Genomic DNA, 16047 nt, shown 5'->3' on the forward strand with positions numbered 1-16047 from the left:
GATTGCATTCATTGTGTGGATCACGTTTCCACCGAGGGCTGACCGAAGCTGATCCTGCCATGTCTCCATCTCAGAGCACGTTGTGTTTATTTCCACTTCACGTCAACACAAAATGTCCCTCGTCCGGATCACATGTTCAGGCGCAGAACAGCGTTTAAACCGCAGATGGAAATGTTGTCACACTCAGTACAAAGTGCGGTGAGTGTTGTATAATGTGCCAAGAGACAATCTGACTGACCAAACTTATCACAAGACAGAAGGTTGATATTGAACAATTCTCCAGAAATAACTTGATGTTTATTTGAAATGTTTGGCTTTAAACATCATTCCTAAATATCTGTGCATGGAAACTATGGTAAAGTTCAAATTGCACTGATCAATATTTCTATATAACCATTGGTAAGTGTGCCAGGGCTTATTTGTAGTCATGAAGCAACATTGAATTATCACTATTCGGAGACTATTCACTATTTTTTTTTCTTCCACTTATTGCGGTTTTTACGACTTTACTTTTTTGAATCACAAAGCTTTGATAAACCCAATGTACTCTACCTGTCCAACACCAAACGACAGGCAGAAAAAGTTAGCAACTTAAGTTAAATTAAGTAGGATTTTGAAGAGCTACAGTATATGTTCCCCTCAGGAGTTGGTGGAGACCAAAACAGAGCTAAAAGGAGTGATTATCGGACTTAAAGTAGGGAAATGTTTGCCAACACATCCGCCATAACTCTCACCGTTTACCGCTTGTTCCGCTGCCCCCAATTGACCAAAAAATCTATCAGTGCTTATTTAAGGTTTTGGAAGAAATTGTTGAAAAGTACATGAAATTCAAACATGGGAATTCTGCATCCTAAGTGTGTAATGTCTAGTCTGTACGGGGGTTGTAGTGTATCCCAAGCCTCCTTTTCACGTATCCCATACTGTCTCTCTGATGTCCTGTAGGCTCAGGCTTCTCCCCTCCTGTTGGCAATCCTCCAGTCCTGCGACCCAGCCATGACCTTAACCATTTTCCTGCTGCCACTGACCAAGCCTTACCTCCAAGTAAGAACCAACTGCTCCCAGTCTTACTCTGGAGTCTCATCCCGACCCCTTGGTTTGCTGTGTGTGTGTGTGTGCATGCTGCCATGTACCTTCTCCTTCCAAACAATGTCCATTCCATCTCCTCTTTGTTTGTCCATCATTATCATCCTCATCATCTCGTCATTGTCCTTCCTCGCTTTACTCCTCCGGTTTGACGTGTACACATTTCTGCTGCTCTGTGCTGCTTGGTTCATGGTTGGGTTTCACTCTCAGTATTGGATGGATGGAAGAATCAACTTTGCTTTTATGGCATCCTCCAGCTGAGAGTTCCCAGTTTGCTGCTTTTTTTTTTTTAAAGGAGACAAATTATGCTCATAGTAAGGTTCAACATTTTTAATTGGGTTATTACTTGAAAAGGTTTACATGCTCTAATGTTCAGAAAACAGATTAGTTTCCTCCATTCCTGCAACTCCTCTTTTCAGCCTCCGTCCGAAACACTTTAGCTCCTGTCTCTTTAAGATGTGTTTGTGATCGCAGCCCTTGTAGGAAGTTGTCTCGCTTTAAGCTGCTAGACATGCTTTAATGTCTTTGCAATTCCCAAAATGTGATCACCTGTTACCATGATCAAAACCTAAGTTTTAAAAAAAGAGAGAAAATCATGCGAACCCCGTCCATAACTTTTTGAGTAACCCTGCGAACAAACAGATAACCAGACAAACTGAACCAATCATGTAACCTCCTTGGTGGATTTGCGGTCCCACATCATCAACTAGAGATGTGTGAAGATTGTTGCTCCTCGGCTTTCAGTATGTGGAGGCCAGCCGCTGTCTGATCTAGTCAAGTGCTCTCCAACAGATGAGCTCTGTTCAGATGAACCCACTCACAACACACACACACACACACACACACACACACACACACACACACACACGCAGGCACTTCAGCGACTACATTTACATCAAAGTGACACTTGGCTGCACAGATCCACGACCTCAGAGAAGAGGTGAGTGTCGTTATTAGATCACACCTTCGTCTAAAACCTCACCATCACCTCCGGCCTGGTGAAATGTAGCAGGGCGACAAAGCCGAGGTTGGAATTCCGACTGTCTAAATATGGTCAGGACGGACAAGAAGAGGTTGCTCTGTGTGCAAGCATGTGTGCTTTTGTGTGTGTGGGCAGAGCAGTCGTGACAGAGGGTTCTTCTGCCCTGAGGGGGGCAGTCTTCATCTTCCTCCTCCTCCTCCCACAGCACCTTGTCAGAGCTGAGAAAAGCTGCTACGGTCTTTGTCTCACACATTCACGCTGTGGCCATTTTCAAGCCAAATGACAAACCGATATCCGACAACAAAGACTATTGAAGATTTCACATGATGTATTGATTTTTTTTTTCCTCCTCTTTTGTCATATTTGGGGTTAATGAAATTCAGGAGAAGTTTTATTTTCCTTGAGCCAACTTGAGATCCACCGCTCCCGAACCGTGGCATAGAAAAATATCATAACTGATAACTCATCTCTTTTTTCTTTCTTTTTTTGCCTCCGCCTCTGCGCCGCCCCAGACTGGGAAGCTCGTATCGACAGCCACGGCAGAGTTTTCTACGTGGACCACGTGAACCGCACGACAACCTGGCAGAGGCCGAGCCAGGGCGGCAAGTGTAACCACGGCATCCCCCGCTCGGGGTCAATGCAGCAGATGGAACAACTCAACAGGAGGTCAGGCTCCTGGTGTCTGGTATCATCGAGTATACATAGAATTATTCTAACAATAAAATATATTTTGAAGTTTATTATTATATTAACACACAAGTATATCACGTTACAATAGAGAAGCTTTTATTGTGATAACAAGAACACGCCATGATACATGGAACAGGATGAAATGAAGAAAATGACACAATTCCGCTGCAATAACTGAATTTTTTTTTTACTACGTCATAAAATATGTTGTTGTTCTATGAAATAAATAGGATTCGATTCCTCCAAATATTGTGTAATGATGGCAGCAAAATCTTGCTGTAAAAAGACAAAGATGTGATCAAAATAATTATTATTATAATAATAATTCTAAACTGGTGAATTTTCAATTTCACAGTGTTGTGAAAAAAAAAGGAGCAGGACAATCTACCAATAAAAACTACCAAGTGCCTTATCATGATATCATTCAATGTTCCTCTGAATAGATAAGCTTTGGTTGTGGTTTTTTCAAACTTTCTTAAAGTTTTTTTGAATAGAAATGTGCTGAAAAAAAAGAGGTAGTGTTTTGTAAGAGTGGAGGGAAGGAAAAGATCAGGGTCTAGTCAGATGCTGGTCCTGTAGTGGAGTTAGGCTGCCACCTGGTGACTGGAGATGGAACTGAAAACATTTGGAAAAATACTGTATGCAACAAATCTAACTTCTTTATTGATCCTGCAGGTACCAAAACATCCAGAGGACGATGGCCACAGAGGAGGAAGGAGGAGGAGGTCCGAGGTTGGAGCGGAGCGGCAGCACAGAGACGGATTCGGACCCTGCTCCGCCAGGTACATTACCGATCCTCCTCACAGAAAGAATTTGTGTAACCCTTTACTTGTTTTACCTTTTTGTAAATAATACATTTATATATTCAGTTTCTATTTTGTCGTCTGTTAGAGTCCTTTCTTGGTGTGATGTTATTGAGAATTTGAAATATTAATGTCTGTGCACAGAGAAAGATGCAACCAACATGTTATCTGTCTGTCTGTCTGTCCGTCTGTAGGCCCCGCCTCCCCTGTCAATCACCAGAAGATCAGCCATCTCCTCCAATCACCTGCTGTCAAGTTCATCACACACCCAGAATTCTTCACTATGCTGCACAGTAACTATGTGAGTAGTAAACACACACACTCACACACATCTGATTATACACATTCTTACAGTAAGTTGTGCTGAATTAGAGCCATAAGAACAAGTGGTCATCTGCACTGATGATGCCGGTTAAAAATCAAATGGTGTGATAATAAACAGTTGCAAAATTTTTATATTCAGTATAACATTGAGGAAAGCATCTGGTGTAGGTAAACGCAAGTAAATCTCGTAAACTCGTGCTGGTTCCTCAGGCAGCCTACCGGATGTTCACCAGCAGCAGCTGTGTGAAACACATGATCCTCAAGGTGCGACGCGACGCCAGGAACTTCGAGCGCTACCAACACAACCGGGACCTGGTGGTCTTCCTCAACAAGTTCACGGACATGCAGATGGAGCTGCCGAGGGGCTGGGAGATCAAGACCGACCCCCAGGGCAAGGTATCACACATGCAGAGGGGCCGTTTGAAATTGATCCGGATGGTGGATATTGATAAATACCTAAAAGTCAGCAGTATTTTAAACTTGATATTGTCATTTTATCGGTAGAGGTGAGTTGAAAATTGCCTTACATATATATATATATATTTTTGTACTTCTTTCCCTGTCTCCTCAGTCTTTCTTTGTGGACCACAACAGCCGAGCGACAACCTTCATCGACCCTCGCATCCCTCTGCAGAACGGCCGGCTGCCCGGCCACCTCGCCCACAGGCAGCACCTCCAGAGACTACGCAGCTACAGCGCAGGGGAGGTACTGTACATACAGTACACATCAGTTCAATTCATATCAATGTGGGCAATGTGGGACTGGTCTCTGCTTATGTCCTTGTGCCCTTCAACTTTCATGAAAATCAAAGTGTGTTCGAGAGCAACTTGGAATCTTCTTGGAAAAATATTTGCCGCTGCACATTTTACTCCATGTTCTTTCAAGCGCCACTCTGGTTCCCACTTTTATAAAAACAGCTCAAACACGTAGTTTCTCCTGTTCACGTTTGTTGTCCTCAGGCCTCTGACGTGTCCAGGAGTCGCGGGGCCTCTCTGATGGCTCGGCCAGGAAACAGCCTGGTAGCCGCCATACGAGGCCAACATCCCCCTGACTCACCGCTGAACGCTCCATGTAAGGCCCTGCCGCGACATCTCATTATTAATGTGAAGCCACGCCCGACCACGTGCTGTGTTCATGTCTCCGTCTCTGCCGCTGTCTCTCTCTCTCGCCAGCTTACAACGACAAGATAGTGGCGTTCCTTCGACAGCCGAACATATTCGACATGTTGCAGGAGCGACAGCCAAGCCTGAGCAGAAACCATGCACTGAGGTATGAAACAGATACTCTTATACCTGTTGTTAAATTGGTGCAGAAGATCCATTATCACATTTTAGTTATAAGCTATGTCTTCTTTTTTTTTTACAGTGATTCACTACAAATGAACCAAGATTGGGTAAATTTAGTGCATCAGAATAAATAAATAAAAACATATGAAGTCATCAGATTTTCATTTTTTCATTTCATTTCTTTTCCAAAATACTGTCTTGAAAGGATTATGCTGCATTTATGTCACAGAGGAATAAATTGTCAGTATGATTTGACAGTTCACATTGGAGCAGTTTTTGTACCTCCTTATCTACTGGAAGAGATAGAAGCTGTGAGGATGATTGATGGAAACCTTCAATGACGTATTGTTTGATAATTAATTCACTTTAAATTGACTTTTTTGGACTCTTTTGTTTTGTCGACTGCTCAGGGAGAAGATCCACTACATCCGGACAGAAGGCACCCAGGGGGTGGAGAAGCTGTCATGCGACGCAGACCTGGTCATCCTGTTGAGGTATAACGAACCTCACCGACTGAAAAACCAACCTCAACCCAAACATCTCGCTGCCTGGTGCCCGGGAGTCTGTGTAATGTCTATATGACGTCCTCTCTGTTTTTCTTGTCTCCTGTTCGTGCAGTTTGTTCGAAGAGGAGATCATGTCCTACGTTCCCCCTCACCCCGTCCACCCCGGCTTCAGCTTCTCTCCTCGTTGTTCGCCCGCCTCCTCGCCGCAGAACTCTCCCGGTAGGTCCGACTCCACTTAGCCTCACGTGACACATGAGGAGTTATCGATGTCAAACACAAGCTTGCATCAAAGCTCAAAAGCCAATATGCCTGATTTTGGTATCTATATAAAGGTAACGCTTGTGAGATTTCTGCAGAGGTGTGAGCATCAAGGTACATGTTACTGGGTTACGGTGAATGAAGATTGAACAAACATACATGAGAGATTTCATGTACGCCTAAAACAATAATTACACTTTGAGAGTGAATATCCCCTATATAGTAATATATATATTAGCAGTGACATGGTCAGTGAAGTGCAGAATCTTTGTCTCCCCCTTCTGGAAGTGAGAGTTATTAGAGGAAAACACGTGCATTTAGGACTCGTGTCCACTCAGTGCATGTCTGAAAGCAGCTCTACTGTGGTAACCCACAAATGCAAATGACTGTCTGCATTCACACACACACACACACACACACACAATCATTACGGTTTGACCGAGCCTGCTGTGCTCTGTTAGAGACAAATAATGTTATAATAATGAGCTCCACTGGACCTCGAGCAGGCCACAAGTGTGCGATCATGTGTGTGTGTGTGTGCGCGTGTGTATTTTCGCGTGTGTAGTCATTGATGAGAGGATCCATAAAGGGAAATTGGGTCACAGCAGGGAATCCTGCCTTGTAATTGTGTATCACTCGTTAGTCTTTTATCGTTGTGGAAACCCGACCTGGAAACACAGAGTACGTGGTGTTTTACGAGCTCAGCTGAGCTGCTCCCTGTCAAATGACAATCAGAGGACATGGATTTAGTCAATGGCGAAAATGATCTTAAATTCATAATCATCGTTAAAGTAAAAAAAATTGCAGTCTAAACTCTGGGCAAGATGTTCGACACTGACCTCATGTGTGTCTTCAGAGTGTTCAATCGTGTTATCTCCATTTTAAACTAACAGGCAAAGTTACTCTGAGGAAGGTTTTATGCCGGAGACGCATCAGGAGATTTGTCATCCCATCGATTGTGAATTAGGTCGCCTAAAAGATCGATGCACAAGGTGATTAATTTAGATTTGTTTTTTTACGACGGATTGTCGCCTTTTTTCATGACTTGGTTTTGGAGAATGTGGACAGAGACGGAATACATATTTTACTCTCTCGCAGATCCTTCAAATGTTGCTTGCACTTTGATTTTTTTCTCGACTAAACTGCTGCAACTCTTGAGGCATCTGCGTCGTCCGGGAGGGGTGAGAGGAGAGAAATGGGAAATGTAACTGTTGTATTTGAATATTAAATACATTAATTAGACATTATTTAATAATACTTGTGAATGAATAAGGACAAATATTACACTACAGAATCATAAATTGTGAAATAGTCTGAAAAAGGTGGTAATTAAACATTGTTTTATCTTGCTTTTTTGGAAGCGGTCAAGAGTTTTGCTTTGTCTTTTAATGTTTTACTAATTGACAAAAGTCAAAATATATTGTCTCGGTATTTATTCATGTGACTCATTAATTCTTTATTTATGAAACATTGAGCATTGGAATTTGAGGCTTCATCATTTTTTGTCTCTATACTTCTACGACTACTCAGCTACTAAACTTTTCACAAAATTAAAAAGTCATGAATTTATTACACGCATAATTTCCCATTGTCTGCATTGATAACATTTCTGTGTGTGTGCGTGTGTGTGCGTGCAGGCTTGCAGAGGGCCCGGGCCCCAGCTCCTTACCGCCGAGACTTTGAGGCCAAACTGAGAAACTTCTACAGGAAATTAGAAGCAAAGGGCTACGGACAAGGACCGGGCAAGATTAAGTAAGACTGGTTGTAAATTACGCAAAAAATAAAGTTGAATGATCTATAGCTATAATACTGTGTTATTATAAGGCCCACTTTATATATTAGTTGTAGGAATTTGTAAATATCCCGATCAAGGTGAATTCAAACTGCTCATTTCTGTTCCATTTATTTTACGATCACCATAATCTGGTCCCACATAAATCATCATCACCCCCGTCTGCATTGTGTATTTCTTAAAAAACGCTTAGAAAATTCTATTATATTCATTAAATCTATCAAATGGAATATTTTGTCTCTTGTGCTTTGCTGCCCCAGAGATCGTTCCACAGAGGATTTGTTTTCCCCAAAATTTGGGATTCAATTATAGAGAATCAAATTAAACTGAATTGTTTCGAGGAAAAAATTCTTAGCGCCACAGAGAAGGCTTTGAAACTGTATCTAAACTGTATCTAGATGATTTCAATTTGCCGAAATTGAATTGTTAAATAAAATAGAAACCTATTGAAAGACTTTATTGACTTTCCATTTGTTTTCTGGTCCAAACATGTTGTCGTGGTTGCAAGGAGACACGGATACATCAGTATTTATTTTTTTGAAGTACATGTAGTTCCAGTGGGATGTGTGATGTGTTGACGTTGTTGCAGGTTGCTGATCCGGAGAGAACACCTGCTGGAAGGAACCTTCAACCAGGTGATGGCTTACTCCCGCAAAGAGCTGCAGAGGAACAAGCTCTACGTCACGTTCCTGGGGGAGGAGGGGTGAGCCACGCACCGGCACGAACACATGACTGTTGACTGCAGTGGGTCACTTGGTCACGAGCCTACATTTTTGTGATTTTTCTTAAAAGATGCCCGTTATTATCGTGTTGCACGAAATGAGAACTCAACTGTGTCAGAGGAAACAAAGAAACAACATATTCTTGGTGAGGTTTAAAAACCCTCTGAGACGGTTTTAATTGTTTTTTTAATTGGCAAAAAGAATGCTTTATCATCAGATTCATGTATCCAAATATACCAAGAATCAAACACGCATGAATGCCTCGTCTCTCGGTCCTCTCGTCTCTTCTAGGTTGGACTACAGCGGTCCATCCAGAGAGTTCTTCTTCCTCTTGTCTCAGGAGTTGTTCAATCCGTACTACGGCCTGTTCGAATACTCGGCCAACGACACCTACACCGTTCAGATCAGCCCAATGTCGGCGTTTGTCGAGAACCATCTGGAATGGTGAGCTGCCCGGCACACACACACACTTGCACAGACAGTGATCTATGACCACCATTTTTATAAAATGTATAATGTGTGTGTTCAGGTTCCGTTTCAGCGGTCGTATCCTGGGCCTGGCTTTGATCCACCAGTACCTGCTGGATGCTTTCTTCACCAGACCCTTCTACAAGGCCCTACTCAGACTGTCAGTACACACAGCATTTATCATGTGTCACTTACTTATTCACTCTTATTTTAGAAGTAAAATCCATAGAAGTAACTGAACTTGACAGATTCGGTGACACGATGTGTGTGCGTCCCACAGGCCCACAGACCTGTCTGATCTGGAGTTTCTGGACGAGGAGTTCCACCAGTCTCTGCAATGGATGAAGGACAACGACATCACCGACATCCTGGACCTCACCTTCACCGTCAACGAGGAGGTCTTTGGCCAGGTCAGCTTGTCCACGGCATCAGCTAGATGTCTACAATCTCACCCATGTGAATATGATATGTTCTGCATTGTAGCATTGTTTTTACGGGTGAACATCCTCGATAGCAAAACTTTTACAACTGGACCTCCCTGCTGCGTTGCCAGGTGACGGAGCGCGAGCTGAAGTCGGGCGGTTCCAACCTGCAGGTGACAGAGAAGAACAAGAAGGACTATATAGAGCGCATGACCAAGTGGAGGGTGGAGAGAGGGGTGGTGCAGCAGACGGAGGCCATGGTCAGAGGCTTCTACGAGGTAAACGACCGCCAGACGGCGACAACGGCATATTTTTAACAACACAAGCAGGTGAACACTACTCTCATTCATTAACACAGCGATAACATCGTAGGCCGACTGTCGCCAGCTGGAGGAGGCAGTTTTTGAAACAATACCCAACTAAATGAAAGTTTTTCTTTGTTCATTTAGAACAGTGATGTGAATACGTCTGTCTTTGGTTTTCTCCATACCAGGTGGTTGACTCCAGGCTGGTGTCCGTGTTCGATGCACGGGAGCTGGAGCTGGTTATCGCCGGGACAGTTGAGATCGACCTCGGTGATTGGCGGAGCAACACAGAGTACAGAGGAGGTGTGTGTGTGGTGTGTGTGTGTTATGTGTGTGTGTGTGTGTGTGTGTCAAACAGTTGGGCTGTGCAATGTAACAATGTATATTGTGTGACAATAGAAAAATGTCTAAACATACAGGGAAGCAAATGTTGTAAGCTTTTATTTGAATCAGGTACAGTTGTTTTATTACATACAGTATGAATTTATGTAGAAATGTGTTTAGTAATAGACAGTGATACACTTTTCTGTATAAAGCCCTCAACCTGAATCGATTCTGCTGTCGATTCCCCCCCCCCCCCAACAAACACACACCAGGTTACCATGACGGTCACATAGTGATGCGCTGGTTCTGGGCGGCCGTCGAGCGCTTCAACAATGAGCAGCGCCTGCGCCTGCTGCAGTTCGTCACGGGCACGTCCAGTGTGCCCTACGAAGGCTTCGCCGCCCTGCGGGGGTCCAACGGCCTGCGGCGCTTCTGCATCGAGAAGTGGGGCAAAGTCACATCACTGCCCAGGTATCTGACCTCGGTTCCCTACGGAACCACATTCACTCTCCTCTGCCTTCCCTCATCCTCATCATGTACATACGAATGGCTGCTCCAAACATGTTTAGCATAGTTTGGTTTCATTGATCCTCACAAATGTTTACAAAACCGACAAAGAAAATACAAGTAAAACATGATTGGCGCTTCAGGTTTTCACTTGCAGCCATGACCCCTCCACCTCTCTCTCTCTCAGGGCTCATACCTGTTTTAACCGCCTGGACCTGCCACCATACCCCTCGTACACCATGCTGTATGAAAAACTACTGATCGCTGTGGAGGAAACCAGCACGTTTGGCCTGGAGTGAGATGGACAGAATGATAAAATCAACACTGCGTTTCCTCTCTGCATTACCACTGGCTGGGCCATATAATGCGAAGAAAAGAAAAGCGGCCCTTGTGGGCTCAAGATACCTGGATTGTACTCGACAAAAAGGTTTTGGGTCGTGTGGGTGTATGTACGTCACTGTTATGGTACCGTGTGGTGAAGTCTTTCACTTAGCTGATCTTTATGACAGCACCCAGCACTTAGTACACCACAGCAGGAATAGAGGTATTTTTATATTAATCATCAAGACTGGATAATATGAGAAAATGTTTGTATATATATGTATATATATATACATATATATACTCATATATAAATATATATATACTCATATATATATATATATATATATATATATATATATATATATATATATATATATATATATATATATATATATATATACAAGTACCCAAAGAAAGGGTATGTGAGATGGAATCAAGATCATTTATAGTTGCATGAACCAAAATGCATCATCCCAATACAAAAATACTTAGTAAAGAAGATGCTAACAAATCTAACAACAAATAAAGAGTAATGTTACAAAGTAAGAACAGAAACATACCTGGTTTGAAATTTTGAATCGACAGAAAAGATTTAAGTAATATATGGAAATAAATTATAAATGTATAGAATGATTATGTACAGGAAAAAATGAATCAAATAGAATAGAGAATACTAGAGAATCAAATAGAATAAAAACTGAAAGAAAAATAAAAGAAGTCCAGACAAGAGCTTTAATGGAAGAGTGGAAAAGTAAAGTTACAGTTTTACCTGAAAAATGTTGTCTGCTGAAGAAGAAAAAAATCTGATAAGTTGTGTCGTATAAAACCTTCAAATGTTGAATTGGCAGTTTGAAAATCTTTTCTGTGAATTCAAACTTGAATGCTGTCGACGTACGCAAAGTCCTCAGGTGGTTTGCTGCTCTTATACATTATAATTAAGAAGATAATTATAGATTATTTACTCATCCATTCACATAATTTATAAATATTGCTATTAAAAAAAAGTGGATAAGAGTATATGATGCAGAAGTCTAGTAGCAAAAGGAACAATCATGTTTTTTAATCTGGAGAGCCAACAAAGATCTGGATCTTGGGATGACCAATAGGTTCTTAGACTGGGACCCAAAGAAATGCGGGATTAAATAAATGCAATGTAGCATGTTGCCAGCTATTTCAAGGCCCCAGGGCTGATCAAGTAGAACATTTTATCTAAAATTAGAACCAGTGTAAAGATAGATTATATAAATCGTGTGTGTTTGCTCCATTGAGAGAAAGACTGGCAAATGGGATTTGGAAAATAGACTGGCACAAGATGAAGGCTAGAATTATACTTACCGAATCTGCAAGAATGCAAGGGTCCAAGTAAATTTCGTATGTAAGCGTGGCTCTGTGCAGATGTCTATGCCCCTTCGCAACAAGGGCACATGCACTTAGCCAAGCGGATTCCAAGCAGCATCAGTGGTGTCCACAGCTGTCTGTTTACACATCTGAATGGGAGTACAACTGAGGTTTTAAGAAACGAGAGAAAGAAGTATGGATTACTTTTTCAAGATCAGTTAGCATCTGGAAAAAAATAGAGCCCAAAACAGTTGGTGGTGAGGATGTAGAGAAGATGACTCTTCTCTGTCGGGTACTAGGAAGGACCACTGGACCACCGAAGAGAAACATCCATACACATCACGTTGTCATGCGCTGCGTTAACTATGGCAATTCAATGTCAGCTGTTTGAAAGTAGGTACTTTACTGCAGCAAGCTCCTCAGTAGGTATTGAACCTGGATGAAATTTGAGAATGTGCTCAGAAATAGGAGTGGTCCAGCACACTGAAACTGGGGAAGGAGTAATACTTCATGTCCTTTACAGTAAACTGACAACAAATCCAGGTAAAGGGTGCAGTAAACCCATTTGAATGGTTGGGTCTCATGGATAGTTTGACTCTGCAACTATTACAATACTTCATCCAGTTCTGATACTCAAGAAGTACTTGGGTAATGAGTATCACCCAGAAAAGGCTCAGATCTGGACCCGTATCTTATATATATCATGTGTGTCCCAGGGGTTCAAGCTGACAACAGCTGGGCATATATATATATATATATATATATGTTCTCCTCTGAATGGACAGCACTGTTACCGACAAACATCTGCAAACAGTCTCTGCTCCGCAAGGTGTTGGACAGCAGAGACAATGATGTCATGTCTCCTCTTAACACCGTAGCCATCGTTTCCAACACAAGGGCTTCCGGGATTACCTTCTGTGGTCATGTTGAACCAAGCAAACAGGTAGCCCTTGATTCCTTGACGATAAAAGAATGCGCATGTGGGCCATCCAGTTGGACGAAGGGGACATTCTTTTGAATCCTTTCGGGCCAGAGTGGTGCTTCACCCCGTCAGCATCTCTGGTTGTTATGTGAATGGGAGCTTCTTGGTACTCTTCTTCAGGTCTTCCACTGATGAACTTCTCTCCGTCTGTGTACCCTGGTGATGCTCTGTGCGTCGGAGCAGGTACTCCAACACCTGAACCTTTACTGTCTCGAAACAACGTGACCGGTGCAAAGCAGCATGTGGGTCTTCGAGGGCTCCGTCATCGGACTGGCATTCCCGAAACGATGCAGCCGTTCTTCGGATGTGGATAGGGGCCCTTGGATGAACCAGTGTAATATATGCAATAGCTAAGACTTCAACCTCAGTCTGTTCAACAGGCTGCCATGTTTTTTTTGGGGGGACAGTGACTGCCTGCAGCGCTCTCTGTGCATTCCCAAATTGTTTTTGTCTACATCTCTCGTCCGGTAATGAAACTGTGCCTCGGTTACTTCTACGGTTCAGAATTTGCATTGGTTCTGTTTTTTTGGAAAGTCTTTGCATGTTCTTCTGATGTTCGCCCTGGGTTTCTGTGTCGCGCTCCAAATACACAACTTTGGTTCATTGGAAAATACTGACACCCAATTTACATCAGGCAATGTCATTCGTCTTCATGCGCACATAGCTATATATAATATAGAAAAAAAAACTCTACATAAATGCAACCAGAAGAATTGAAACTGGATTCAAAATCTGAAACATTTTAGCCAGATGTTGAAAAGGTACAAAAGCTTTAATCTCTCGAAGCCGCAAAACGTAAACTGTACTTTAATACGGTTTGTCATTGCAACCACTGAATGAGCTGAAAGGTTGAAGAGAAACTGCTGATTTTGAAAATGACACTGAAGTGTGTTTTCAGGTTTTGTTTAGTACTACTGCATAAAAGGTCGTATAAAGCTGTTTTTCCTCTTTGGTTTACCTCCAGAGGGAGCTGTGTGTGAAGTCTGATAAACGTCGTCAAGAGGAGAAGAGTTTACCATACGTATGTAGCCTGCTCTTCATCCCTGCTTGAGGCTTCAGGCTACATTAGCCTCTATTAGCATTTTTTTTTTTAAAAACGTTGCAAGGAAGAAGAACGTGGGGAATAAAAACCGACAATATCTCTGCTTATCATTTTTGTTTTAGGGACTTTACTGAGGTAAACATCTCAAATGATTTTGAGATTATTTTCTCCTTAGCTGTGGGAATGATCAATAAGGGGGGGACATAAGAGACGACAAAAGAAACGTACATGAAGATTAGGCAAAGGAAGTCTTAGAATGAATGTGATAAGAGTCACATATAACTTGTGTTTTCTCTCTCGGGATGAACTCGATGTACTGGCAGTCAGATCATTTGTCCCATGGTGGCCAGGCCTTATCCACACATCTTTTTAACCACGAGGACAAGGCTGTGATTATGTTGCATTCCCTGTTTTGTTTTGTTTTTCTACAACTCTTTTGTACTGTTATTTATACTGTATTGCAATTATAAGTAAAGGGGAGTCATGAACCTTTCCTTGAATGTTTTCTTTATTTGCTGGTTTTCTTTTTTTGGATTTGATTTGATGAGATGCATCAAAGAGTTTGCCTTCACTTTTGGAGCCTTTGTGTTTTTGATATGTGTCTTTTCAATTATCTGTTGCGATGGATGGTTATTTGTCGCTACGTTAGGCACTGCGTTAAGCTACAGTTCAATTTAGCCCACAGTGTCTCTCATTTTCCGTTCCACACTATCACACGGTGGCATCGTCCGTTTCATTATCGAGAATGTCATTGCTTTTACAGGGTTTTATTCCACATCATAGATGGTATATATATGTATAGATAATCTTACTGTACTATACATTTCAGAGCCACATGCATTCAGCAAGTAATCAGTGCTTTGATCATCAAATGAAATGCATACAAATGGGAGATTTTTGTAGGTGATTTGGTGTAAAATGTAAAGGCCGTGTACAGAAGTCTCGCTCTTGCTGTTTGTTTTTATGTTGAATACACATGTTGTAGATCTTGGAACACTGATATTTATTCTGGAAAAAGAACGGTCAAGATCACCCCCCATAACACCGATTCAAGCTGTTGTAGAAATACTTAACTAAGCTTTTGGAGAAGTATGAAATCATGGGGGCGTCCGGCAGAGAGGTGAAGTGGTGACAAATTGTAGCGTCAGTTTGGTCTTTGTGTCTTTTCGAGCTATTTATTTGTTCATTTTCATTTATTTTATTTTTTTATAAAGGTAATTTTACAAAGGGAATATGTGAATGACTGGGTGGATGGTGGCAACTTCACTGGGAGGTGACACTGAGGCATGGATATTTTGTCTGTTTTAAGTTGTGTGTGTGTGTATGTGCGTGCGTGTACTGTATGTACATATTGTTGAATAGTACAGCTCTGTTTAGTCTGAGAACGGGTTGCTAAATACTCAGGCTGTGCTAAAGCTCCACCATACCATACAACTGTTTATGAATCTCAATAAAAAAAAGTCACTTTGTTACCTCGCTGCCATTGTGTGTGCATATGTACTGTGTTGTACAGACTGAAACAAAGCAAAAGACATGAAGATTAAAAAGTGATTCCTCCTTGACCTTGGAAATGGCAGTTCAATTTCCATTTCAAGGTTATTGTATTGAAGAGCATCCAATAATTTTATACATTCTACTACCTTTGTTCTGCTGAAGCTTTCAGCCACATTTTTTGGTCTTCATGAGCTGATGTCAGCCATGTGTGATGTCATCAATCACACTGAACTGTTCATTCGTGATCGTGAGGAATATACGATCAGCGCATGGATCATTGTTCCAATAAAAGAGATAGTATTATGACATGATATCCACTCATCTATTGATCCTTATCATTTGTCACACTCAGGATCCTGTAGAACGATTACTCTTGGTTTTTCCTGCGATCTGA

At 41.9% G+C, this 16047-nt stretch overlaps 1 protein-coding gene and 1 long non-coding RNA gene across 8 annotated transcripts in view; one reads left to right on the forward strand and one right to left on the reverse strand.

Annotated features, from left to right (window-relative positions):
* Positions 1–11148, forward strand: part of LOC118291255 (E3 ubiquitin-protein ligase HECW1) — a 34283-nt gene extending 23135 nt beyond the window's left edge. For 2 of the 3 annotated variants that reach the window (XM_047329860.1, XM_035619366.2), the window contains 19 exons: positions 943–1041; positions 2578–2731; positions 3431–3537; positions 3753–3859; positions 4093–4278; positions 4454–4588; positions 4843–4954; positions 5056–5152; positions 5580–5663; positions 5788–5894; positions 7571–7685; positions 8315–8428; positions 8739–8891; positions 8977–9075; positions 9196–9325; positions 9469–9615; positions 9831–9945; positions 10239–10437; positions 10661–11148. In XM_047329860.1, the coding sequence (XP_047185816.1) occupies positions 943–1041; positions 2578–2731; positions 3431–3537; positions 3753–3859; positions 4093–4278; positions 4454–4588; positions 4843–4954; positions 5056–5152; positions 5580–5663; positions 5788–5894; positions 7571–7685; positions 8315–8428; positions 8739–8891; positions 8977–9075; positions 9196–9325; positions 9469–9615; positions 9831–9945; positions 10239–10437; positions 10661–10772 (2372 nt within the window). In that variant the 3' untranslated portion in view covers positions 10773–11148. The remainder of the gene's footprint in view (positions 1–942; positions 1042–2577; positions 2732–3430; positions 3538–3752; positions 3860–4092; positions 4279–4453; positions 4589–4842; positions 4955–5055; positions 5153–5579; positions 5664–5787; positions 5895–7570; positions 7686–8314; positions 8429–8738; positions 8892–8976; positions 9076–9195; positions 9326–9468; positions 9616–9830; positions 9946–10238; positions 10438–10660) is intronic. The other variant, XM_047329861.1, reaches the window with a different exon arrangement.
* On the reverse strand, positions 10259–15971 carry LOC118291260. 5 transcript variants are annotated; one of them, XR_004786583.2, is made up of 6 exons: positions 15800–15971; positions 12133–12300; positions 11567–11718; positions 10879–10991; positions 10670–10763; positions 10259–10398 (listed from the first exon to the last, which is right to left on the reverse strand). It is a non-coding gene; the product is annotated as an uncharacterized LOC118291260 (long non-coding RNA). The 5 variants fall into 5 exon arrangements; XR_004786584.2 differs by having other exon boundaries at positions 12133–12284; positions 15800–15970; XR_004786585.2 differs by having other exon boundaries at positions 11567–11713; positions 15800–15970.
* Between the last annotated feature and the right edge of the window lie 76 nt (positions 15972–16047).

The sequence above is a fragment of the Scophthalmus maximus genome, chromosome 21 (assembly GCF_022379125.1).
Source record: "Scophthalmus maximus strain ysfricsl-2021 chromosome 21, ASM2237912v1, whole genome shotgun sequence".
Taxonomy (NCBI): Eukaryota; Metazoa; Chordata; class Actinopteri; order Pleuronectiformes; family Scophthalmidae; genus Scophthalmus; species Scophthalmus maximus.